Here is a 25,464-nt window from a genome sequence, read left to right on the forward strand (position 1 = left end):
GCATGAGTTTAAAGTGAGGAAGGATGGTTCCAGGAGATGTGTGGAAATTGCTTTCAGCCAGGGGGTTGTTGATTGTTGTAACAAATTCCCATCTGGTATTGTCGTTGTGGGTAGTTTAAAAAATTTAAGAAAGAATTAGATAAATTATTAGAGGGAATGAGCAGGTGATGTGCAAAATGTTGTTTAACTTCTTATTTCTGTTTTTTAATTTTGGAAAATGAAGAAAAGAATGTATAAAACTGTGACAATCTGATAAATATTTAATTTGACAAACTAAGCACTATTTGTCATAATGTTCTGTCTACTTACTGTTACATATAGTATAGTTTCCACTGAAGTATTTTCTTGCACAACTGGTTTCTTTATAGCTGCGCCATCTGAAACTATCTTCAAGGCACTGGGAAAGGTTTCATTTAAGATTTGAAATGTCCTAAAGAGAATAAAAACATTTTAAACCAATAACAAAAAATTGGAGTCAGTTTTATAAGCGAGAAGGATATAAAGAAAAGTTTTTCTTCAATATTCATATTCATAATGTGTAATGAAATTTCATTAATGCTGAATACAAAATACTAGTTTTAGGACCTATTGAAATCATGCAATGCAGTGGCATCTGGTCATTGTCTTAGTAATGTAACTTAACCCTTCTTCCATGCAATCTTATTGCTGCAATCATACATACATAAAAAAAATTAAGTAAACAATGCATAAGAAACCAGCAAACACTTACTGGTTATAAGCCGAACTGAAATGTGGGTGATGTGAGCAAAAATACTTTGGGTGGCTGTGCCTTAGTGGAAGATGGTTGTCAAATTTATTTTTCAAAATTATTACAATGCATATGGGAACAACTGATTCATGCTCTGCTGTTCACATGAGTCCTGAAGGTCCTCACTCGACTATTTGCTACTACTGCCAAGATCAGCACCAGCAGTGGCTAGAGGAAGGCTTATGCACATCACCTTCCACACACTGCTGTGACCTGCCTACTCAATGCTGCATGAGAATCAGGCTAACCTGTGGCAACAGCCAGGTACGGGCTCAATGGTGCATTACCATCTGAGCTGCTTCAGCGGGTAAGATGTTATACCCCTTAGCAGATTTCAACTTTCATGGCCACCATCCAAACCATTACTGCTGATTGAATAAATACTGGAAATGGCCATCATGCAATGCAATGGTTTACTGTTGATTTAGTTTAATTTATTTACCTATTTGCTGATCCTATATACATTGTTTGTAAAATAAATGATTGCTTACTAATGTAATCACTGCAGAAAAAATATTTATAGATTATTTGTATATATATATATATATATATATATATATATGAGTGAAGAGATAAAGAAAAAGAGTAAAGGAACAAATATATATAAAAAAAATTTATGTATAACATATACATATAAAAATTATACAAATAAAAATAGATAAGGATGCTGTCACAGAACACAACTTAGTATCATTATATAGAGTCAACCACCAAGGCTGCATGAAAATACGAGAATATAAAGTCTGTTTCCAACACAAAGCACATGACAGGAAATAATGATAAAACAAAGGATTAAGAAATCAGTGAATTTATGAGTTTAAGGCCAAAAGGAATATATATGGGGAAGAATACAATAGGTATCAGTAGGCATGCAGTTTACAGCTGACTCAGCAGAGGAACAAAAAAAAAAAAGAAAAAGAAAAAAGAAAAATAAAAGAAAGGAAAGTAGTAAAATAGCTCACTACTGGGGCATAAAAGATGAAGACAACAGAAACCTCAAGCACCAAAAAAAGGAGAGAGAAAAACATTGAAAGGGTGTAGTTAAATTCATGACAAAAACGGCCCAGAATTGGAAAGGAAGTAAATAATGCACAAAGCAGCAAAAAAAGGGGACTAAAATTTTGAGGAGAAAAAGTATTATTAGAAGAATATAGTTTTTCACTATGCATTCATAAATCTAATAATTTATGAGAAATAATATATATTTTCTAATATATACTGTGATTTCATTCATTCTTTTACTTATACCTCTTAACTTATATATATATATATTCAATTGTAAAAGTCTGAAGCAGAATATAACATATAAGGTTGATTAGAGTGTCTGTGTCAAACATGATAAAAAAATCTCACCTGAGTAATTAGCTATTGAAAGAACAAACACTGTCCCCTAATATTGGTAATCTAGAAGGTTTATTTAAATTTAAAGTACTGGATAAAAGAACTGAATGAACTATATATGCATTACAATCATGCATAGTGGGATTCTTCAAGGCTAATGTTATACAAGGTGGTAGACAATTCTCATCAACCAGTGAATTACCACCACTTTGCTTACTGGAGGCTTCAAGAGTTAAAACTCATGTTCAGTCTCCAGAGCACAGCTTCCGGCATCCCACCCGCATCAACTCATGCATGGTACTAAGTACTATAGGTGTTGATACCTTTTGTGTTTCGGGGTTTCATAAAAAAACAAAAAAAAAAGTACATGCTCAAATTATAGTGTTAGTTTATTCAACAAAAATTATACATAACAAGAAGTACAAAATTTACCTAATTTTTAAAGACCACACTCAAAAGTACCACACATATAATATCTTTTTTCCAAGCTGAGAAAGTTGCAGCAAAGAAATCTTTAGGGAAGGATTTAGCCCACTAGTAAATAGTACTGGATGTTAATGATTGTTTTGAAAATGAACCGACACAAAAGAAATCTTTCATTCTTAGAAACAGCTTAAACCTAAAGGATTTAGAGCTGAAAGCCTCAGACTGCGGGAAATTTATTAGACGAACAAGTTACTGCAAATCATCGTTTTAATTCGTAGTAAATCACTGAAGTATGCGAAATGGTACAATTTTTGTTACATTTCATATTGTGAATGTCTTCACAAAGATTTTCCTGATATTGCATTATCTCGAATAATCAACGCTCCGCCAGTGGAGAAGACTAGCATTACTTATTTGTGGAGTTAAATTCAGAACTCGGTTGTCTGTCATGGTAACACTGGGTTACCTAACCGCCCACCGATGGGAGGCCAACAAGCTTCGAAACGGTGATGTCTGGGTTGTGGTATCGGCCGATAATAAGTAACGTTAGTCTTCTCTATTGGCGAAGCGTCGCTTATTCGAGGTAGTGCAATATCAGGCAACTCGTAGTGAAGGCATTCACAATATGAGAGGTAACAAAAACGATACCATTTTACCTACTTCGGTGATTTACTACGAACTAAAATGAAGCTTTGCACTTATCACGGAGTAACATATCCACATATTTTAGTACTGTACTCTGTTTAACATTGTAAAACACATTTTTGAAAGAAATGCAACTATTCTAGTTGCAACTGTAAGAACTACAAAAAAATCGATTATAGAATTTTTACATTAAATATACAGTTACTTTTGATAACGTCAAAAGTTTAAATTCAACCATAATACTTAATCAAGTCAGCCGCTCTTGTCACTACCGCCCTCTACCGTTGAGAAACGTAGATACGACAAACACATATATTTGTTAAAATGCGTAATCGTATGTGCGGTACATCTTATTTCTAGAAAACAAAGACTTCTAACTTAGCCATTTATGAATATTTATCATTTTATTTTATCTGGCCAGAAACACTATACACAAAAAAAGTCATATCCATAATGCAATATATATAATGGTCATTTACTAAAGAACTATCAGTGTAAATACTCGATACTGTACTTCGTTCGTAATAGTAAACTACAGTACCAATGTGAATGCCATCGATTTAATTATACCTCATATTGTGACTACCTTCACAACGGGATCCATGCATTGCACTACCTCGAATAAGTAACGCTTCACCAATGGAGAAGGCTATTGTGCATTTATTTTTATTAGTAATATTACTAAGTACACCTTTTGGCGCTCTCATATTGTGGAGTTATACAGTACTTTTATTATTATTATTATTATTATTATTATTATTATTATCTGTTTATTAACCTTAATACTTCATAACTGGGTTAGCATGATTGCGAGACAAGGGCACCTACTCGCCCACAGATGATAGGCCAACAAGTATTGAAACGGTTCTGTGTGGGTGGTAGTATCCACTGAGAATAAGTAACAATAGTCTTCTCCATTGGTGAAGCGTTACTTATTCGAGGTAGTGCAATACATGGCGCGCCTCCGTAGCCAGGTGGGAAGGAGCAGCAGTGCGTAGCACACGCTTCTTGATTAGACCGGAGTTCGAGCCCGTCACCACCAAATACGGAGAATGCGGAAAGGTCAGGGAATGACCACCGCATATCCCGGAGCAATATGGCCTTAGTTGCTAATGCTCCTAAAAACCAAACAAACAACAACAAACAGCAATACATGGTAACTCGTTGTGAAGGTAGTCACAATATGAGATACAGTTAAATCGATGTCTTTACACTACGAATGTAGTTTACTATTACAAACCAAGTATTGCATATTTACACTGATAGTTCTTTAGTAAATTGCAAGTCCGTTGTATATTATGCCTTGTGCATTTATTTTTATTAGCAATATAATTATCATATAACTGAAAGCTGTAGCCTTCGGTATTGGGTCATCTAACTATAAGTCATAGCCTAGTAGTAGGCTATGTAGGTCATAGCCTAGTAGTAGGCTATGACTTATAGTTACATGAACCAATACCACAGACAGCTATTTCCAAAAATAATAATAAAATTTTTTTTACACACTACACAATTCTCAGCTCGTTTTGAAGTTAAATACATTCATAAGTACATCCATGGGGGGAGGAAGAAAGGGAAGATAGTCCCCCAAGAACATTTCTTTTTATATTATATAATTGTTCTACACTCACTGACCAAAAATTTAGAAACATTTTGCAAATGGCATCAATAGATAATTAAACAGCATGCAAATGTTATTTATCACATCATATGATCACGAATTCCTTGGTATCAGATAAATACTTTATGCTTTCCTGAGGCTTCTTAGTTTATCAGGTCTTAGGAAACACAGGTGATCTTTTCGACTTTCAGAAAGGTATTATTAGTGGAACACGTTTTATAGACCACAATTGATAAAACAAAAGAAATCACTGGTGTGTCGAAAGCAACCATCTCAAATGTATGTAATCAGCGGAAGACGAAAGGAGAATTCAGCTCTAAAAGGAAGAAATGAGGCAGAAAATCGGCACTCCGAGAACGGTAGGAATTTAGTGAAGATGGAAATTTTTGTGAAGATGAACAGAACTCACGGACTTGACAGTTTAGATGACTCCACAAACGCTCTATTGGGTATAAGCCAGGCGATTGGAGTGGCCACACCATAATTTGTAATAAGCCCTCCTGTTTAGTTGCCTGAAAGTCGCCGCACTAGAGTTGTGTTGTGGGTCATTGTCTTGTAATACAATAATTTATTCCACAAAGTCGAAATCCAGAAGATATTGCATTATGTTCAAGAATGTTTATAAGCTTGTTCTTAAAATTTCTTCAATTCAGACGATGCCACACACTCCACAAAAACTGAAGAAAACCACAGATCATGATAGATCCGCCACCATGCTTGACAGTAGGCACTAAATAATGTGGCACCATTTTTTTCCTTCTGCCCTCGTGGGTAGCACAATTGGTTGGATCGCCGTTATCCTTAAACTGGGTAGGAAAGACCTGAGTTCGATAACGACGGGAGGAATTTTTATGGACCTTTTCACAACGTGGCTGGGTTCGTCGGGGCCAGGCGAGGGTAGCATGGTTTTTTCTTCCCGAAATTTCCGTCTAGCAAAAACGGAAAATCGACTTCAGAACAGATGCAATTTACAGTGTACACGGAACAATATGGTCGCTGATGATGATATTAAAATCCTACAGTAGCAACAACAACCATTTTTATTCAGTTGATCTCTCAAACTCTACGCTTGGATCTAAAAATTTCAAATTTGGATTTATCCGTCCACAATACGTTTTTCCACTCTTCAATTGTCCAACGTTGATGGTTCTTGTCCAAGCCAACCGTTTCTATTGATATTCCGGTTTTAATAAGGATTTTCGAACCGCTACACCACACGAAGTCTTGCTTATTTAAAACTAAGTTTTACGGTCGATGTAGACATGGGAGTTTCTCTGTTCCTATTGAACACAGCTCGGATTTCAGCTGCAGTAAGTCTTCGTTTGCGTTTAGAAATCAGTGTTATGGTCTTATTTTGTGCTTCCCTTTATTACGCGTGGTCGTCCTGATTGTGGTTCATCCATTGAACTGCCAGTCTCCTTCAATCGTCGAACAGTAGTTTGTATTCTTTAAATGAAAAACAGTTTTTTGCCAATACTTCTCAAGGAATAACTTTCTTTATACAGAGTTATAATAGCACTTCTTTTTTCAACACTTAGTTCGTTATTTCTTGCCATGTTTATCACGAAACACGCAAAGCGTATAACAACCACTCTTTCTGTATTTTAGGTGTACGATTTCATACGTTACAGCTCCTACTGCCCAATTTATATTTTTGCAAAACTCTAAAATTATCTACAGTCTGCCATAATATTGAAACAGCACTTCCACTTTCTACACTATTCTAGAATCTTCTACAATGTTCTATCACATTCAGGCAGTGGCAGATTAAGGATAGTTGGGGCCCCTGGGCAAATTATATTTGCCCCCCCCCCCAAATAATAATAATAAAAAAAGAATAAAAAATAAATAAAAGTTAGGTGGAAAATAAATGAAATTTTGATTTTGTACTTTTGAATTTTTTGCTTAAATTAATCGAGATTTTTATGATGTTTACTGAAAACATTAATCTATTTTAGAACACTATAGGAAAATGTCTTGGCTTGGGGGCCCCCAAAGCCTAGGGCCCAAGGCACGTGCCTCATTGCCTTAATGGGTAATCCGCCACTGCATTCAGGAGTCTTCTACATCTTTCTGGAAATTTTTTAAAATTATTTCAGTTTTTAATTTTTATACATAATATATACAGTATTTTACAAAATTGGCTACAAGTTGGTCCTATTTCAATAAAAATTTAGAAAATAAATTAAAATCAAACGCGATTCCAAACATTTAGGTGGAGTGTATGTATATTGTGCCTTTACTGTTTTGTCTAATAGAGAACAGCTCATCAACTCCGTCATGGTACTCTGTGATGACACAACTCTGTAACATGGCCAGAAAATGAGTATAGTGTTATGGTTGTGTGCATTGTGTTGTTTAACTGTTTCTGACCGCTTTGAATCCAGGAGGCAGGCAGTAATGATCTTTTGGAAGTTTCCCAATACCCGTCCGTGCCACATCACCTGTTGATGCTTGCAAAGGCCACTAATAGGTAAAGTAAAGAGTGAAAGAAATCATGGGATGCCTACCTAGTAACGGGTGGGCCCACCTTTCGCCCGGAAAAGGGCAGTCACACGGCGAGGCATTGAGTTTACTTCACAAAAGCATTCCACAGGTATTTCCATCCATGCTTGCTGTCCCGCTCTCCATAATTCCGTCGCATTCCCCGATGGTGGATCCAAAGCTCGAACGGCCCTTTCCAGAGCATCCCAATAATGCTCTACAGTGTTCATGTCTGGTGAAAGGGGAGGGAGGCCATTCCATGGTGGTAAAATCTGCGGAATGCTCTTCGAACCATGTTCTAGTCACCACGGCTCTATGGGATGGCGGATTGTCCTGCTGGAAGAATCCATTGCTCTGTAGGTGTATGTGCACGATGCCCATGAAGGGATGCAGATGGTCTGCAAGGATGGACACATAACCTAGACCGTTCAGAGATGCGTCTAGACATACCAGAGATCCCAACGTGTGCCAGTTAAACACTCCCTAGACCATTACCGACCGTCCACCTGTCTGAACAGTTTCTTGTTGACATGACGGGTGTATAGCATCATGCGGTTTCCGTCAGGTACGCACCTTCCAGTCTGCTCGAAATAATTGGAAACGGGACTCATCGAACCAGGAGACCCGTCTTCAATCATCCAAGGTTCAGTGCCGATGTTCTTTCGCCAAGTTGAGGCATAGAGCCCTGTGTCTGATATTAGCAACGGGACTCTGGTGGGTCGGCGGCTCTCATAACCTATTGCAGCTAATGATCGCCTGGTGGTCTTGGTGGAGTCGTTTCTGGCACCTCCCTTGTTGAACTCGGCGGTGATTTGTGCCACTGTCGCTCTCTGGTTGACTGAAACAATGCGAGATAGACGTCCACGGCCCCGTTCATCCATTATCTGTCTACGATGAGATGTTATTCCGGAAATGGTGTATTTCCGATACACTCTTGATACTGTCGAATGGGGATAGTGCAATTTCTGTACCACTCTCGCGAAAGAGTGACCCATGTGTCGGGCACCAACTGCCATCCCTCTTTCAAAATCAGTTAACTCACGACGTTTACCCATACTGATATCGAATTACCGTCTACGTGAATGCAGTGTACCTATATACCTGTCAAGCGGTGGGTTCGCCCACTAGCGAGAGGGATAACAGCATCGTTTCCCAGGAGCCAAGTATCCCATGAATTCTGTCATTTAAGTACATACACCCCCACCTCCACACACAGACGAAATTTCTAGGGTGCCACTGGATACATTATATACTGTCCCACCAAAGGCATGGGACACTCGAGTTATAAAAAAATTATTCAAATTCCATTTATTCGAAGAAATTGATAGTGTATTGGCTAACGTTTGGCTGTAATAAATGCGTCGTGGAAGGCTCTTTACTAATTTTTGTTAGAATGGTGGTACTGTACTTCCACTTTCTCTAAAGTATTCGAGCTCAGTTAATGAAAAGAACTCTCTTTTCATTAACTGAGATTAACTCTCCTTTCATTAAAGTAAGTACCATCGAGCCAGCAGGACTCCAGTAACGAAAAAAAAAAAAAAAAAAACCAGTAGCAAATACCATTTGTATTAACTACCGATTTATATTTATTTTACTCATTACTGATTTCTAATTGTTTTTATTTACTACCGCTGTTATATAATTCTGGCTTGCTTGTAATCGAACTGAAAGCAGAAACGTGCCACTCTAAAATTGTGCTTATTTAAATTGCGCGAAACTTCTATAAAGAGATGTAATGTGCTTCGAGGGCGAGAAGGTAGGACGGTTAGCTGCTGCAGCAAGCACTGTGAAGAGAACCAGGGAAAGCAGTCCAATCCAGTGTGGCTGCTTGTTCCGGGCCCGGACTGACTTTCGCCCCTGAAATATGCTTTTGTTTTTCTCAGCGTCGAATCCATGAACACAAATTTCATCCGTAGTAACAAATTGCCTGCAAAATGAGTCACAATCCCTATTGAACTTTGTAAGTGCCACAGAATGTATGATTCTCATGTTTCTGATAAGGTTTTAACCATTCGTAGGAGCTATCTTGTTGATAGCGTTTTCATAGTTAATTGTTAATATAGAGTGCACTGTGCTTCTGCACTCAAAATTTTGAGGTTATGATTGTCAACCATTCATAACTGTATGAGAGATATCTTTGATCAGTTTCTCACTCATGACTTTTTTTTTTTGCCTGCACTGCAGTGTGCATTTTCATAATATTGTATAATCATTTTAAAAGTGTCTACTTCTTAATGCCATAACATGTAACTGTCATACAAAGTATCAAGAATAGCTTTGAATCTAAGCTGGAGTTGTTTTTTTTTTTGAAAATTATTTGATAACTTGTTCATAATTATAATGATCTCAAAAATATATTACACACATTTGGTCAAACTAAATTTTGGCTATACAACACTGTTATTTTTTCCGTGTTAGGCTGAGAACCAAGCCGCTTTATAAAGCACATCTATCCTTACATGAAATAAAGCATTTCTTCAATCATAGCAACACGTGTTCGTTTGATGCAATATAAAGATGGGGAAGATATATAGCGATGCCGTATGTCCAATTCAGTGTGCAAATGGACAAGACTTTAGTGACATTGAACGTGGCACGGTTGTTGGCACCACACGCCCAGGTATAGGTATCTCGGAAACTGGAACACTATTGGGATTTTGATATACGCCTGTCTCGAGATTGGTCTAATAACCAAATAACATCCAGACAATGAAGATCCTCTGGTCGGAAACAGCTCATTGATGCGACAGGTCAGCAGAGGATGACTTGTCCAGGTAACAGAAAGGATAGTCAGTCAAATAGCCTAAAACATTGGCAAATTGTATATTGGATTTTAAGAAGGCACTGGGTATCAGTGCATCCTAAAATCCCTGCACTGAGGTGGGTCACTGTTATATATCAAATATGACTTTTTTAAATGTTGTCGGGAACCTACCAAAGTAACAAAACCAAAATACAGTACTACACTAATTGTTTTTATTAGGAATGAAACCTTTGATTTTATATTTTCATTTTAAAAGTATTAGTTATATTATAAGGAACACAACGTGAAATTGTTGAATAATAAGATTATAATAATCTTAACCTTCTGTCATTAAGAAGGCACTGGGTACCAGTGCATCCTAAAATCCCTGCACTGAGGTGGGTCACTGTTATATATCAAATATGACTTTTTTAAATGTTGTCGAGAACCTACCAAAGTATCATCATCATCATCAGCCATTTTCAATCCACTGCAGGATAAAGGCCTCTCCAGCAACTTTCCAGTTCCTTCTGTTTTGAGCACTGGCCATCCATTTACTACTCAGAAACTCATGAATTTCATCTATCCATCTCCGCCTTTGCCTTCCAGGTTTTCTTCTAGCTCCTCTTGGGTACCATTCTGTTATTTTCTTAGTCCATCTGTCATCATGTCTTCGAGCTATGTGTCCTGCCCAAGACCATTTTAGTTCTTTAGTTTTGATAAGAATGTCCTTTACTTGAGTTTGCTGCCTAATCCATGTGTTTCTCTTCTTATCTAACAGTCTACCAAAGTAACAAAACCAAAATACAGTACTACACTAATTGTTTTTATGAGGAATGAAACCTTTGATTTTATATTTTCATTTTAAAAGTATTAGTTATATTATAAGTAACACAACGTGAAATTGTTAAATAATAAGGTTATAATAATTATTCGTTGACTTCTTTTTCTTTTTCCCGAAATTAGAACGCGGCTGCACTGCAAAGCTAGGCGAGCCGCCTGCGGTCCGAGTTTCGCTCATCAGTTTTACAAGTAGGTTTGCCCAGCCTGAGAAATTCATCAAATTAATCATACCGGAAGAAATTCCTGTAACTAGAGTTTATAATCATTCCTATCGTACCTTTTGCATGTTTGCTTATAAATATACGTGTACACTCGTTTGCTTCTTTACAGGATGAAAAACATTTCTCAGAGTAAGATCATATAGTCCTTTTCGCAAATAGATTAACCGTGCTAGAGTAAGGAAGTGGGGGAACCCCATAAAGGTCTTCCTCGTTCAAAAAAGAGTCGAAGTGATCTTTTTCAGATAGCATGAAAGAACAGCTACCGTACCAACTCCAAAAGATAGATAGAGAGAGAGAGAGAGAGAGAGAGAGAGAGATAGAGAGAGAGAGAGAGAGAGAGAGAGAGATGGGAAAGGAGGTACATGTGCAGTCACTGTTGTGGTAGTCGTGAAGGCCAATTGATAGAAAGTGTTTAAAATGTCCCGCTCAAATTTCAATTGTAGTAGCAGTAGTGCCATGTGATGCAAGAAAGCAAGTGTATGAGCTTATGCAGCAACAGCCAAAAAAAAAATCACACCATTCCCTCCAAATGCTTGCCCAGTTCCTCCTTAAATTTATTCAACCTATCAACTTCCACGACGACAGATGGAAGTTTGTTCCAGCAATTAATCACCCGCTGGCTAAAGGCAAATTTCCGCACATCTATTCTACATCGTCTTTTCTTAATTTGAATTTATGCCCCCTTAGGTTCGTAATCTGAACAAGTGGAAGGATCCCATCAGAATTCAGCGTGCTCAACCCACTCAAGGCATTATACACCTCAATCAGATCACCGCGCAGGTGCCTAGTCTCTAGCCACTGCATTTGCAGAACTTAAGCCTCTCTTGGTAAGAGGATCCCTTCATTCCCCTCACCAATCTTGTTGCCCTTCTCTGTACACGTTCAAGCAAATCGACATCCTTCCTAAAATGAGGCCTCCAGACCTGTACGCAGTACTGAAGGCGTAGCCTGACCATTGCCTTATACAGAGGGATAATCATCTCCTTTTCCCTGCTAGCAAAATTCCTATATATCATTGACAAAACCCCATGACCTGCCCTGGCAGCCTGTCTGCATTGCTCAGAAAACTTCATATCTGCCTGCACAATTACTCCCAGGTCTTTTTCATTTTCTACCACCTTAAGTGTAGTACCACACAGTTGGTACGTTTCTCTGGGGTTACTTCTACCCATATGCAGTACTTTGCATTTGTCAAGGTTAAACTTCAGTTGCCACTTCTTAGCCCATCTGCGCAAATTATCTAGATCCTGTTGCAGTAGCATACTGCCATTACTGTCATTAACAACCCTGCCAACCTTTGTATCATCTGCAAACTTCGACATTAAGCCTGATATACCTTCATCAATATCATTGATAAATATACAAAACAACAGTGGACCCAACACCGAACCCTGTGGGACTCCACTAATAACATTAGTCAACGAAGAGCAGCACCCATTGATTACCACCCTCTGTCTTCTCCCACTTAACCATCTTTTTATCCATTGTAGCAACTTACCCTTAATACCATTCTGCTCCAATTTGTATAATAGTCTTCCATGCGAAACAGTGTCAAAAGCTTTCCTGAAATCCAAATATATGATATCAATATTATTTTTTGCATCCAGTTCGTTTGTAACCACATCATAATAACTAATCAAATTTGTCAGACAAGACTTTCCCTTAACAAACCCATGCTGTGTCTGAATTATTGCTGCAGTCTTGTCTAGATGATCCTGCAATGAATCTTTAACCTGACTCCATTATTTTACCCGGAACAGAAGTTAAACTAACACTGGTCTGTAATTACTCGTGTCACCCTTCGATCCCCCTTTGTGAATTGGGGATACATTTATACATCTCCAGTCCGTGGGAACCTCCCCTGAGTCCAAGGATGCTCTCAAAATTATGGCTAAGGGTTTGCTTAGTTGCTTTGCCGCCTCCTTTAATATAACTGGATAGATCCCATCCTCCCCAGGTGCCTTCCTTATGTTTAACTTCAAGAATTTTCCCTCCACTTTGCTCTCAGTTATTACAAAATCATTAAGTACCCTGCTACAATTTGATAACCTTCTGCCATTTTCAAACCTTAATAATTCTTCATGTGTGAATGTAGATGCAAAATACTCATTCAGTTTGTTTGCTATCTGAGCAGGATCATCGATGTCAAGTGGACCAATCAGATTCATCCCCTTCCTTTTAGAGTTTATATAAGTAAAGAAATCCTTGCTGTTTTTCTTAGCATCTTTTGCCAAAGATTTCTCGTAATCTGCCTTCGGCTGCCTAACCTCCTTTGTGACCTGATTACAGACTAGCTTATATCTGCCATAGGCTTCTGAGTCGCTTGATAATTTATATGCATCCCATGCATTTTTCTTCTCTGTTACTAGTCTCATTAATTCATTTGATAACTATTTAGGCCTAAACCTTGAACATAATGGGAATGAATCTTTTAGTAGCATCCACAATTAATTCCTTGAATGCTTCCCGAATACTTGCAATTATCTAATACATTACGCGATATTCGCCTCATTGTAAAATAAAGATTCGAAATTATAAAAAAGCTAATGCTAAACAAGGCTCCACTGGGGTTTTTTATTTCTTGTTTTACAATAACAGTTATCAACACGATATAAATCTTCAGTTGATAAAATGTTTAAAAAAAAAAAAACATCTAGGAAAGTAAAAACCATGCCAAGTTCTGTAAGGTATTAATGCGCTTTGTGTTTCGCATTGTTCATTGCATTCATTCCGTTGGGAAGGTCGACTGCTGACATCGATCTAGTTTATTAAAAATTTAGAAGGAAACTCCAAGTCTTGTAGTGAACGACCGTCATGAGAATATACTAGTAAATCCAGCATGAACGACGCCTCTAGATCCTCATACACCACTACAGAGCAGCGTTAAACAGTGAAAAAGATGTAGAGCGCTCTCTTGAAATCGCTTTCTCGGCGCACGTACACTGAAAAGCAATTTAAGAACCCAATTATTTCGTGGAACAATAAAAACGCTTTCTACGGTAATTTACTTTTAAAAATTACGTAACTAGTGGATTACCTTATAGACCGCATCGCATCAAAGTACGGGTTTCCAAGCAGGCAGATGATTCAGTAAAATCAATTTTTAAACTTTCATCTCCGCTCTTACCTGCCTATAAATCGATTGGCGTCCGGTGGAAGGGTAACCAAGTTTGCGATTTCACTGGAAAGCGATACCAAAAGAAAGGCGGCCAGCAGTTTAAATCATGTCTTGGTATGGTAAGATTTATTTCCAAGTACAATAGCATTGTTGGAATGATAACGGTAATTGGTGCTTGGTATCAATGCTGTTTTCTGTCAATAGAATTCGTTTCCTAAATATTAGATACCCTTCTCTAACAAACAGTTCACTGCTTCTTGGGTCTGGGATGCTCTTCGCTTGGGGATTCTCCACACCACGGTGTGACGTAACATCAGATGAGAAAACAAAATTTTAAAAGTGATTACTATCGATTTCCGAAATCCCCTCATTAAGTACGTAAGTTTATCAGTGTCATCGTCCACGATTATTGACAATCGATAAGGTGCACTTTGTCCTTCTCATAGTTTTATCTGTTAGGTTCCGAAAACTGCCTGTTTTCTAGAAAATGAAAGGAGAACCTTCCACCTTCTACTTGTTTCAGAAACCAATAATAGCGATGACTTTAATAAAATAATTATTTTGAAATTGTTTCATGATTACTGTGAAAGGTAGTTTAGGACCAAGACAGGTTAACTACCGAGGTGAATCAGCACTACTGCCCGATAGAATCATTTTTAGGGATCAAGCCACTTTATAAATATTTCGCAGACAACTAATATTAGAATGAAACGCGGTGTAGTTAGGCTTGCGGTCATTTACGATGCATATTAGCCAGCAGAAATTGTAAATGGCATAAGTTTTCACTAAGAAATAACCAAAGGTATACTGCAACGCTAAAGTTTCTGGCAATTTTGCTAACAAAAATAATACTTATTCAGGAATTTTGCATTCGATGTTTATCAAGTACAAACTCACCTGTTCGCTTCTGTTGTGTTCGTTACAGTTACCATGGTAACATTAAACATGGCTCTGAAGTTATTTCTCAAACCCAAATCGGCTCGTAACAAACATTGCAATCTCCGTGTGACTTTGGCGAAGAAGCATCCAATGGATAAAACGACTCGCACCTTTGCACATGTATATGGAGGCAGCCTCAGTAATGTACCTCCTGCACGCAACTTGCTTGTCGATTACCTCTTAGAAGCATAATAGCTTTCTGTAAACTCATGGGATTTGAATGGTGGCGCCATCTCGTGTCATTTTGTATTAGTAGAACATAATTTTTCTACAATAGGTTTACAAACCGAAGACTTTAAAAAGCGTTTTCCACAAAAGTTATTCATCTTTCATATTCAAAAACTTTAACAACTGATTTTATTACAAGCTTTGAGTGACTGAAGTTCAATTCCGTGACTACTAAATACTGTGTATCTTGTATTCTCTCTACCTCGTGAACTCTCTCTGATTGTGGGGTCGTTCCGGAGTATAAACAGAAAATTTATTTTAATATTTCAATTACGTATTAGTTAAGTACTGGTATTAATGGGTAGTACTCGTATATTTGTAAAAGAACAATATATGTATTAACATACTCAAATGAAAAACAAGATAAAACTGCACTGGAAAATCTAGTCCGATTATATTTGTTCTAAAGAGACGATGAAGCAGCAAATTTCCTACGCCATCAAAGATTCAGTGAATTTTTCGGAGAGTTTCATACAGCAATGCGCAAGTTACATTTGGTCTATCAAACATCGCAAGTTGTCTTTAAAAAGAGGAAAAATTTGTCAGTGTAGTGAAAGAAGAGTGTGTTGGACATATCTTGAGCTACCGTTCCAACTCACCCAGTAAGATATTACATGGAATTTTGTGCTCATTAGCTTGATTCCACAATATCATTCTCCTAAAACCACATTGCTTATAAGTCTGGCTGTGTGACTAGGTACTCTATATTATCGTGGCTGTACATGCACGATCCTAATTCCATACAGTTGCCAGTGTTGGTAGTTCCGTCAACGTTGTTCAGTTAACAACATTGACGGAATTTTTTTTTTTTTTTTTTTATGAAAACCCCAAACACGAGAGGTATTATTATTATTATTATTATTAATAGCCATATGGTGCAAGGAAGCCTGAGGCTTACGCTGCACCAGGAAAAAAAAAAAAATTCAAGTTACCCTGAGAGAGAGAGAGAGAGAGAGAGAGAGAGAGAGAGAGAGAGAGAGAGAGAGTGTGTCAAAAGTAGAAGGGAATCACCAAGAAAGAGAAGAATGATGATATCCAGCTCAGGACCCTGGGTGTGCCAAGCCCATACTCACCAGATGTGGGCCCCCGGGGTTGGTTAGAACCTATAGTACTTAGTACCGAGCTTGGGTTGGAGGTTGAGAAGACGAAAGAAGATATTTGTTGACATTAATTGGGAATTTGCCAATGGTCAATGTTGTTCTTTGACTGATGGACTTCGAACAGTGTTCTATACTTTTGAATGGTTGTGACTCATTTTCTGAATAATAGCGTACATCGTAATCAGTATCGTACGTACAGTATTGTAATTTACGGCGAATGCTAGAATTTGCCAGGGAACGCCTGGTACAATTAATAAATAGGGTTCTTTGGCTGACACAGGTTTGATTACGTTAAGAACAACGGTGGAAGTCAATGGGGGAATACGTATCAGTTGGCCTTGAGCTACCGGAACGTCTTAATTGATTAGGGTAGGCACAGGATGTGTGGTATGGATGTGGCACAGGATGTGTGGTGCTGGGTTTCTTATCATCTGGACTGGGAAGTTCCTTGTGCTGTTCTTCTCAATATGTCCTTGTGGTTCTTGCCGGATTGAACAGCTCCTCGTGATGTTCAGTTCTGGAGTGCTAAGATGTGCAGATGGACTGTAGGTCTTATCTTTGTAAGAGTGAGCCGCATGAACTTCACACATTGCCGCATACTTTTAAAGCTGTACCTACCGCAGTTTTTGCACGATAGTGTAAATTGTATCTGTAATATTGTAATATACAGTGGGATGCCATAATTTTGCCGGGAACGTAATTTTGCCTGGTACAATGAATTAAAAAAAAAAAAAAAAAAAAACGTCAAAGCATCCCTAAGGCATGTTTCAGGCAACAATTGATTGCACATACTGTATTGCGCCCAGGCGAGGGCTGCAGAAATTTATCCCAGAAATTCGGGTTTTTCGTCCCGCAAACAGCAACTCGACTGATGAAAATACGCTGATTGATTGATTGATTTGGTAGTTGTTGGCGCATCGGCTTCTGTGGCCATATTGCACCTCCCAAGGTTTTTGCAGTACTTTGATCCAAGCCCGAGGCGGGAATCAAACCCGCGACCTTTGGGTTACCGGGCAGGTACTTTACCCACTCGGCTAGCCCGGTCGGCTCATCATAACCTTAGTTGCTTTGGCACTTAACACACACCAAAAGTAGGCTGCATGCAGAGCAAAATAGCCCGATATTATTTTTTGAACAAATGTTTTTGTGCCTCTCTTGCATGTTCTAGGCATGCTTTACTATACTGGCGGCCAAAATGATGCACTTCCAGTCTTACAATGTAGCAATATAATTTATGTATAAAAGCCAGATCTAAATATATTTCTGATGATATTTTTTATTAATGCCATTTTTTTTTTTTTTTTTTTTTTTTTACTAATACGGCAAGTACAAACATGTAAATGAAAATAACACTTTTGAAAACAAAATATACCGTTCGTAATATAAAATGGTAATGGTGCTAAGCAGCACCAATTCTAATAAAAAGATAACACACATTTATAATTATTAAATCTAGTTCAAAGCCATTTTAAATGAACACTTATTCGTTTAAACCAAGTTATTTAATTATTTAATAATCCCTGCCAGGGAATGATTTTATGTCTTTTTTTAAGCTCTATTTTTATAGAAACTGGAGAAAATGATGCACAGAACACAATTTCTTAAAATGTAAAAAAAAACACATAAATGTGAAACGATGTACAAATGTATAATTATGAATATAAAACAGATACTCTGCATTATCAAAATAAATATTGCGAAGCTATATTAAAAGAAACACTGAAGCAATGCAGCACTGAAGTAGCCGCTGTTTCCCCCCTTTCCCCCAAAGGATTCGTGCTACCGACCGAGTGTTTCGAAAGATCCGATTTCAGAAAATTAGTTATGAACAATATAAGAGCCTACCGAAGGCACAATGTTTCAAAAATTTTAACTCGAGAAGGCCTTGATCTTTAATACTGCCATTTAGACTGCTCTGGCAGCCTTATGGCAAGTACCAGTTGGAGCCTGCATTGCGCAGCAAATACGGGGTCGTCTGCGCTTTCATGTGATGGAAGCAGGGTTGTGTTGCTAATGGTTTGTTTAGTTTCTTATCAAGCAGAATTTCAAGCCTACTGTTTACGTGTTTACGAGCAGTTATTATAGAAACTGACACTATTCGACAGACTCGCAACACGTCACCATGCGGAAGCCTTTAAAAGTACGCAGTGAACGCTGCCATTCGGTTAAAAAGGGCAATCTTTTTGACAGATGGCGGTGTCGGTGACGATCCATGGTCTTGATCTAAAGATCAAAACTGAGGACGGGAAAATTTGAACTTTCAGGTTTTAACACCAGTCATTTAGCTCATCAAGAAGCTAAAGTGTAACTCACGTACTAACAAGCAAACAAATTCAGATAAACGGAAAGAAATAATAGAGAATGCCACAAATTCAACACCAAAGAAACATATCACACAACGCATTTGGATAAAATATTATGGGGGCAAAACTTTTATTCGGCAATTAAAAAAAAAAAAAATTTTTAACTGTCGAAAAACGCAGGTATAACAAATAATAACAGAAAGATATAATTTCGAATTTTCTTTTTTGCATTTAGTACTAAAAAGATCTTAGAACTTAATACGAGAAAAAAAGTAACGCCATTTTGAATGTGGAATAGCATAAACAAAATTTTAAAATGTTGTACTTCGTTAAGGGCAACAGTAAGTGTTAAGACCTTTTGTGCTCGAAACACTAAGCAACATCTTGATGTAACTTGTATTATAAGTTTAAAAACTGTTAATTATATGAGACACGAGACGTAAAAACAATTTGCGATATTTCTAATCTTACATTTTTAGGATTACTTAAAGAGTTGCCAATATAGCAATCGGCGATGTTCATTTAGGGGAGAGGGGGACGCTAACTGTAAAAAAAATATTATATTTAAAAAATATTTTATGTGTTTCTATAAATTTAGTTTCAAAAGTTTAAAATTTCACCGAAAAACAAAGTGAATCAATGTTCGATCAATATTGTAGACCATATAGCTAGATGAAATAAAATCTAGAAAAAATATTATCGAAGATAACAGATTATCCAAAATCACAAAAATTAGAATGTCTCTTTATTGGAAATAATGGGGAGTTTTATTTAGAAGTATGGATGAATAATAATAAAACTGAGGTGGAAATGATAATTGTAACAATACCAAGTTGAAAAATGGCTGCATATAGTATTACTCAGGAAGATCAGCATGAAAATTGATACCAATAAACGGATATCTGCTGACTCTTCTATTTAATGGGAAAGAACACTTTTTTTTTGGCCGAAATATGCTTATAAAACTAGGATTTTAAATCATTACATCAATTTATTATTCTTTTTTTGTGGTATGTTTATTATTGTATTCCATTTTTGTCGAGTCACTCGTTGAATGAGTTCGAGCAGAGAATGCATAAAACTTCACATTAGATATTCGCCCTTTCAAATCAACCTAGAATTTAAAAAATATATATTAAAATGATAAACCCTAAGTGTCTCTTGAAACTTCCATGTTTTTAGAAAAATCGGGCCAAAGCTTGATTTTATTAGAGAGTTGCCCTTGAAGATTTGGCTGGATTTTTTTTTTTTTTTTTTAAGTGGAGGCTCGAAGAGGCACTAAGTGTTTGCCATTTTAATATTTTGAAATTATGCACAATGATAACTGTTCAGAGCATTAACACATAAAATGGTATGGGAAGTTTTTGGAACTGGTCGTATGGCTGGATGTAAATGAAACCTGGAAAATGTGATCCAAAGTGAGCATGAGAGGAAGGAGCAGAAGAAAAGGAAAATCACGCTTGCTTCCAGCTCTGCAACAGTTTAAAGTCCAAACTGGAAGAATGTTGGTCTTCTCTGGAAGAATGCTGGTCTTTGGTTCTCGATAACTGCAACACCATCAGACTGGAGCAGGTAAACTGATATCATTATCCTGGGTACAGGCACCTGAAAACCAAATTAATTAAATGAATTAATTAATTTAGTTAGTTGTTATTTGATTTTGCTTTGTTATGAACTCAGAACTCAAAAGAAAATTTGCGCTCACTTCCTCCCTCTCCAAATAATTTTATTAGAAGAAACACAGTCTGATTCTATTGTGTCGTTAACAAAGAATGAAAGTGAAAATTAGAGCATTTTGGTGTAGATTCCTATCAGTTTTGAACACCTGCTCTTCCCAATGGCATTTCCCTTGCCCTTTCCGGGTTTTTAAAACTAACACAGGAGCCTACACCAAAATTCGTATTTGTATTTTATTTTATTTGTTCTTTTACTCTTTTAATAAACTTTACATCCATAAGTCAAAAATAAATTTTACATTCATCTTTTCAGATGGACTCAAAATTAATTTCAAATTGCGTTTCAGATAATGTTCCCATTTTAAGAAATTTTAGTTTACCTCGATAGCGGCATTACTTGCAGTCAGCTTGGTATTATCTTAAACGCTGACTCACATAAACTGCCATTCCGTGCAAAGATGGGACACCGAACATACATCGAGCTTTTTTTTTATAGGTGTTGCTTCCATACCTACACAGCTTCCAGATGTACTCTCATGACCCTTATCTCCTTACCCCGACAAGCGACTGTTCGATAAATCAAAAACAGGACAACACTAGCCCTCCTTTCTGCATGTCGGACTAATCTCCCAGATGAGTCCTGCACAGACTGCAAGCCACAAATAATATTCCAAAATAGACATGTTCTTTTGGAGAAAAGCTCATATTACGCACACACCGATAAATACTGTACTGCTCATCAAATACCTTCGTTTTCGTAATGAAATTGAATTCTGCCACCTGTCTAAAATAAATCTCCATATCCAACAACATCATGTGCTCTTGCCATAGTTAATTTGGTACACAGCGCTGGTCAATGGTTGAGCGATAGGTGGATAAATCTGTATAAATAGGATAGACATGTCGCAGAGATCATTAGAAAATCAAAGTAATAACATATTTATACAGCCTTCAAGTTACTGTGTACGAAAAGTTTCAAATAGGTAACTCAATTTGAAATTCCTTAGGAAGGAGAACACAAAGCCATATGATTTTGAACTGAGCCCACAACCTCTAATATTCTTATCAAAGTGAGGGCCTAAAGATTATTTACCCAAGGAATTTCGGGAAAATACACTCCTTAAGGAGGCGAAGTTATATGCCTTAAAATAGTTTTCACGTGGCCTTGCTTTCCACCTTTAAAAGCAACAACAATAGAAGCAGAAGAATTGAATACATACAGCTCCCCAGTCGTTCTTCCAGCAATCCGATCTGCTCACTCAAGGAGTTGATGCGGTCCAGCAGATGCTTATCGACAGACGCCTGTTCTCCGCCGGTGCTGCCCCTTTCCGGAAAACTCTGTAGCTGGATTATATGCATAACCTTGGAAACAATGCGCCATTCCAACTCGGTTAGGTTGTGTTGTCCCTGTTGTGCCTGTGAGGGATAAGCAGAATCAGTACTGAGTTAGCTATGGTCGCATAATTTTCTTTAATAGAACAGACAAGTAACTTTTTTTATATACCTTTTCTACTTGCATTATTTTCTTGGATAGTTTTTCGTAGTCCACAGAACTGTTACCGCGAGACGCTGAAAAGGAAAACAAAAATTTTCAGCAATGACAGTGAAAAATTTTCAGTATACCACAGTGGAAGCTAGCCTATAATCGTAATCTACATCGCTAGTGATTATTATTGAGGTTCGAGCACAATGTAATTACGAAATACAAAATCTAAAAGAAATGATCATATTGTACCACACGACAGACATGACCAAGCTACTGAACCGAGAATCGCTGACCAGAGATGTGTTTCGAGAAGCAAGAGCCCCGCCCCATTTTCTCCCCCACTAGAAGGCAACCAAAGAATTCCAACAACATTAGTCAACAAGCGATTATCAAAGACTCACCCTAGTAAACAGACGCTCGCAGAGAAATATGACATCTCTGTCGCTTTGCCCAGAACCAAGATATTTGTCTCCCGGTTTGGACCCTCAACAAGCCCCGATTCCATAAAGAGAATGTTTCTTGTGGAACACAATGTCCGCATCGAAGTAAAACAGCTTAAAACTAGGCAAACTGGCTACGCCTCATTTCTAGTAAGATGTTCACCCTCTGCCTACGAAAAAGTTCTGGATCCCGACTTCTGGCCTCCAGGCATACTTATCAGACCTTTCTCTGACGAAAAAAGGACATCCCCTCAGCAATCCCTGCTTACTCGTCCTCTACAATAGCAATCATCTATTCCAAAAAACCTCCATCCATGCCACACAATCAGGGTCTTCTCGCAAAATGTGCGCAGCATTGTTAACAAATTGGCCCCTCTGCAATCTCTCCTCCTGCTCGACGAATATGATTTCATCTGTATCCAGGAAACTTGGCTTAACCATGGAAGACAACTCACCCACTTGGCCACTCCTCACCATTACAAAAATGTTTGCAATGGCAGGGACCTCAAACGTGGAGGTGGCGTCTCCATCATTTACAAAGACATCCATCACCTTGTGTGTGCACAACTCAGCGACTCCCCTGCATTTGAAGCCATTTCTGCAATTTTTACAGTTAAAGAAGTGAGAACTCAAGTTGTAGCGGTATATTTACCTCCTGACCATAATCCCGACACAAGGGATGAGCTAACTACCTGGATTATAACCCACCTCAAGCCTCACATGTTCACCTTTGTTTTAGGAGATTTCAACATGCCCTCCCCAAGACACGAAGCTGCTTTGAAGGACGTCGTACGCTCCTTCTCATCTCTAGGCCTTAGACTAACCCATACGCAACCTACAAGACGACATCAAAACCTAGACCTCTTATTTCATAACCTTGACCATCTTACTCTCACAACGCCGATTTTTAAGTTTGCATCAGATCACCTCCCAATTTCCTTTGATAGTGAATGTCTATGTTCTCCCCGACAACTTGAACAACATGACCATAAAGAATCCCAACTCAAGATCTTCTCATTAAAATATATGCAACCTCAAATCATCCTACAAAGACTAAAAGCTACAGACTGGAAAAAAATTGCTGCTAGCCATCCTGATCAAACGCTTACCAATTTAGCAAACTTGTTAAAAGACATCGCCTGTGAAGGGGCCTCCAAATCTGTACGCCTGTCTCCCAGGACCAAGAACTGGTTTACCAGCGACGCAAAACTCGCCTTCATCATGAAACAGAAACTATACAGGAAATGGCAAAAAAACACGGGATCTAGCCGACTACCAACTCTATAAAAAACATCGGGCACGCTTCCTACGCATTCGGAGGAAGGCGCAGAATGACTGGATTGCACACAGAATGAAACTTGGGAAAAGAATCTTCACCAACAAGAATCAACAGTCCCCCATGTCCACTGACACCTTCCTTGCATGGGCTAACTCGCTCGCAACTAAGCCCCTATCTGCCCCAAACCCCTTTATTCGGGTTAATCCACCAGCTAACCAGACATCACTGGATAAAATAGCCATCACAAAAGAACGCCTTACTGAGGTCATCAACAGTCTTCCCAACAAGTCTACCACTGGCCCGGATGGATTCCCTATTTTCATGGTTAAACTGTGCAGTGTATATATCATTGATCTCTTGCTTGATGCATTCAATTCCGTCCTCGTAACAGGAGTTTACCCTGCTATCTGGAACACATATGTTTCTCCAGTTCCAAAAAAGTCTAACCCAAAATTGCCTAATGACTACAGACCAATTTCTGTAGGATGCACTTTTCTCAAAATCTTGGAAAAAGCCATACTTCCTGCTCTCATCCATCACATGTTCGGCCACAAACCTCCATACCTCCATAGTGTACTACCTGGACGTTCCACGATCACCAACCTCTTGGACACACTGTTCAGAATTGAAAGTACATTAAGCAACAAAGAGCAACTGGATATTGTGTTTCTCGACATTAAGGCGGCCTTTGACAATCTGTCCACCCATGCATTATGTACCATACTGTGCAACTATTTCAAAATCTCTGGCAACATCTTAGTTCTCCTTAGGAAACTCCTTCAGTCCAGGATCCTATGGATCAGAAATCAAAACCATAATCACCACATTCTCTGCTCCAGAGGGCTCCCCCAAGGGGGCGTTCTCTCTGCCGCCCTCTTCGCCGCATCTTTAGAACCCTTCCTATCAAACCGTACTAATTTTACCACCTACGCAGATGATATTAAGTTCTTCGTCAGCACAAAATGCCCCCAGTCTCTCCAGTCTATTACTGTGAGCTCCAACCGACAGCTACATGAACTGGAAAACTACCTTCATGCGATTGGGCTCTCCATTAATAAAGAGAAAACTGCACAACTCTCTATCACCAAGAAGAAAAATACCAACGATGTGGACATCATTATTGCGAATTCTCCAGTTAAAAAAGTCACCCAACATAAAGATTTGGGTATCATCTGGGACAAAGACCTCACCTTCTTGCCTCACTTTAATGCCACTCGAACGAAAACATATTCGGCTTTATGGGCAGTAAAACAAGAGATCTCCAACTTCCATAACCCGGACCTTATCATCAAATACATTCTTCGTTGTATTTTCCCAATTCCATTATATGCCTCGACTATATGGTCCTCAGCACCCTCATCATACCAAGCCAGGTTCCTCTCCCTGGAATTCTGGATCTTGAAATGGCTAAATAGGGTTGCTGGGCTAACACCTACAATCTCAAAATCTGTTCTGGTCACCAATCTTAATACGCTTCCTTGGAGGTATCACATCATCTCTAGGAACCTTCTTACCCTCTCTCAGCTTCTATCCGGAAAACTGAAGTCACCCGATATTTGGGATATCATCGCTAGACCGTCCGACAGGAGAAGATGCCAGTCCAACACCTCCCCATACAGATCAAAGCTGCGTAGCATGTCCTCCTTGGACAATATGTTTCCACACAACTCCTTCCAAATATTTAACAGATTAGCCATAGACGCTGAGAAACTTTGCAAGGACAGAACCTACAGATCTTCCATTCTTGCAGACATGTATTCCTTAGTCAAGTTCTAGGTGGACTCTCTGTGATACCGCAATAT

The 25,464-nt window shown here is 38.2% G+C and overlaps 2 protein-coding genes across 2 annotated transcripts in view; both read right to left on the reverse strand.

The window, feature by feature from the left end:
* LOC150087237 (uncharacterized) overlaps positions 1-15,289 on the reverse strand; it is a 32,505-nt gene extending 17,216 nt beyond the window's left edge. The window contains exons 1-2 of the mRNA XM_090371904.1: positions 15,109-15,289; positions 310-430 (exon numbers count right to left, since the gene is read on the reverse strand). Of these exons, the coding sequence (XP_090228030.1) occupies positions 310-430; positions 15,109-15,158 (171 nt within the window). The 5' untranslated portion in view covers positions 15,159-15,289. The remainder of the gene's footprint in view (positions 1-309; positions 431-15,108) is intronic.
* A 4,601-nt stretch (positions 15,290-19,890) lies between these two features.
* LOC150087238 (uncharacterized) overlaps positions 19,891-25,464 on the reverse strand; it is a 48,374-nt gene continuing 42,800 nt past the window's right edge. The window contains exons 9-11 of the mRNA XM_090372418.1: positions 21,962-22,026; positions 21,678-21,873; positions 19,891-19,895 (exon numbers count right to left, since the gene is read on the reverse strand). Coding sequence (XP_090228544.1) covers positions 19,891-19,895; positions 21,678-21,873; positions 21,962-22,026 — 266 coding nt within the window. The remainder of the gene's footprint in view (positions 19,896-21,677; positions 21,874-21,961; positions 22,027-25,464) is intronic.

The sequence above is a fragment of the Mastigoproctus giganteus genome, chromosome 4 (genome assembly GCF_048544385.1).
Source record: "Mastigoproctus giganteus isolate SK-2022 chromosome 4, ASM4854438v1, whole genome shotgun sequence".
NCBI lineage: Eukaryota > Metazoa > Arthropoda > Arachnida > Uropygi > Thelyphonidae > Mastigoproctus > Mastigoproctus giganteus.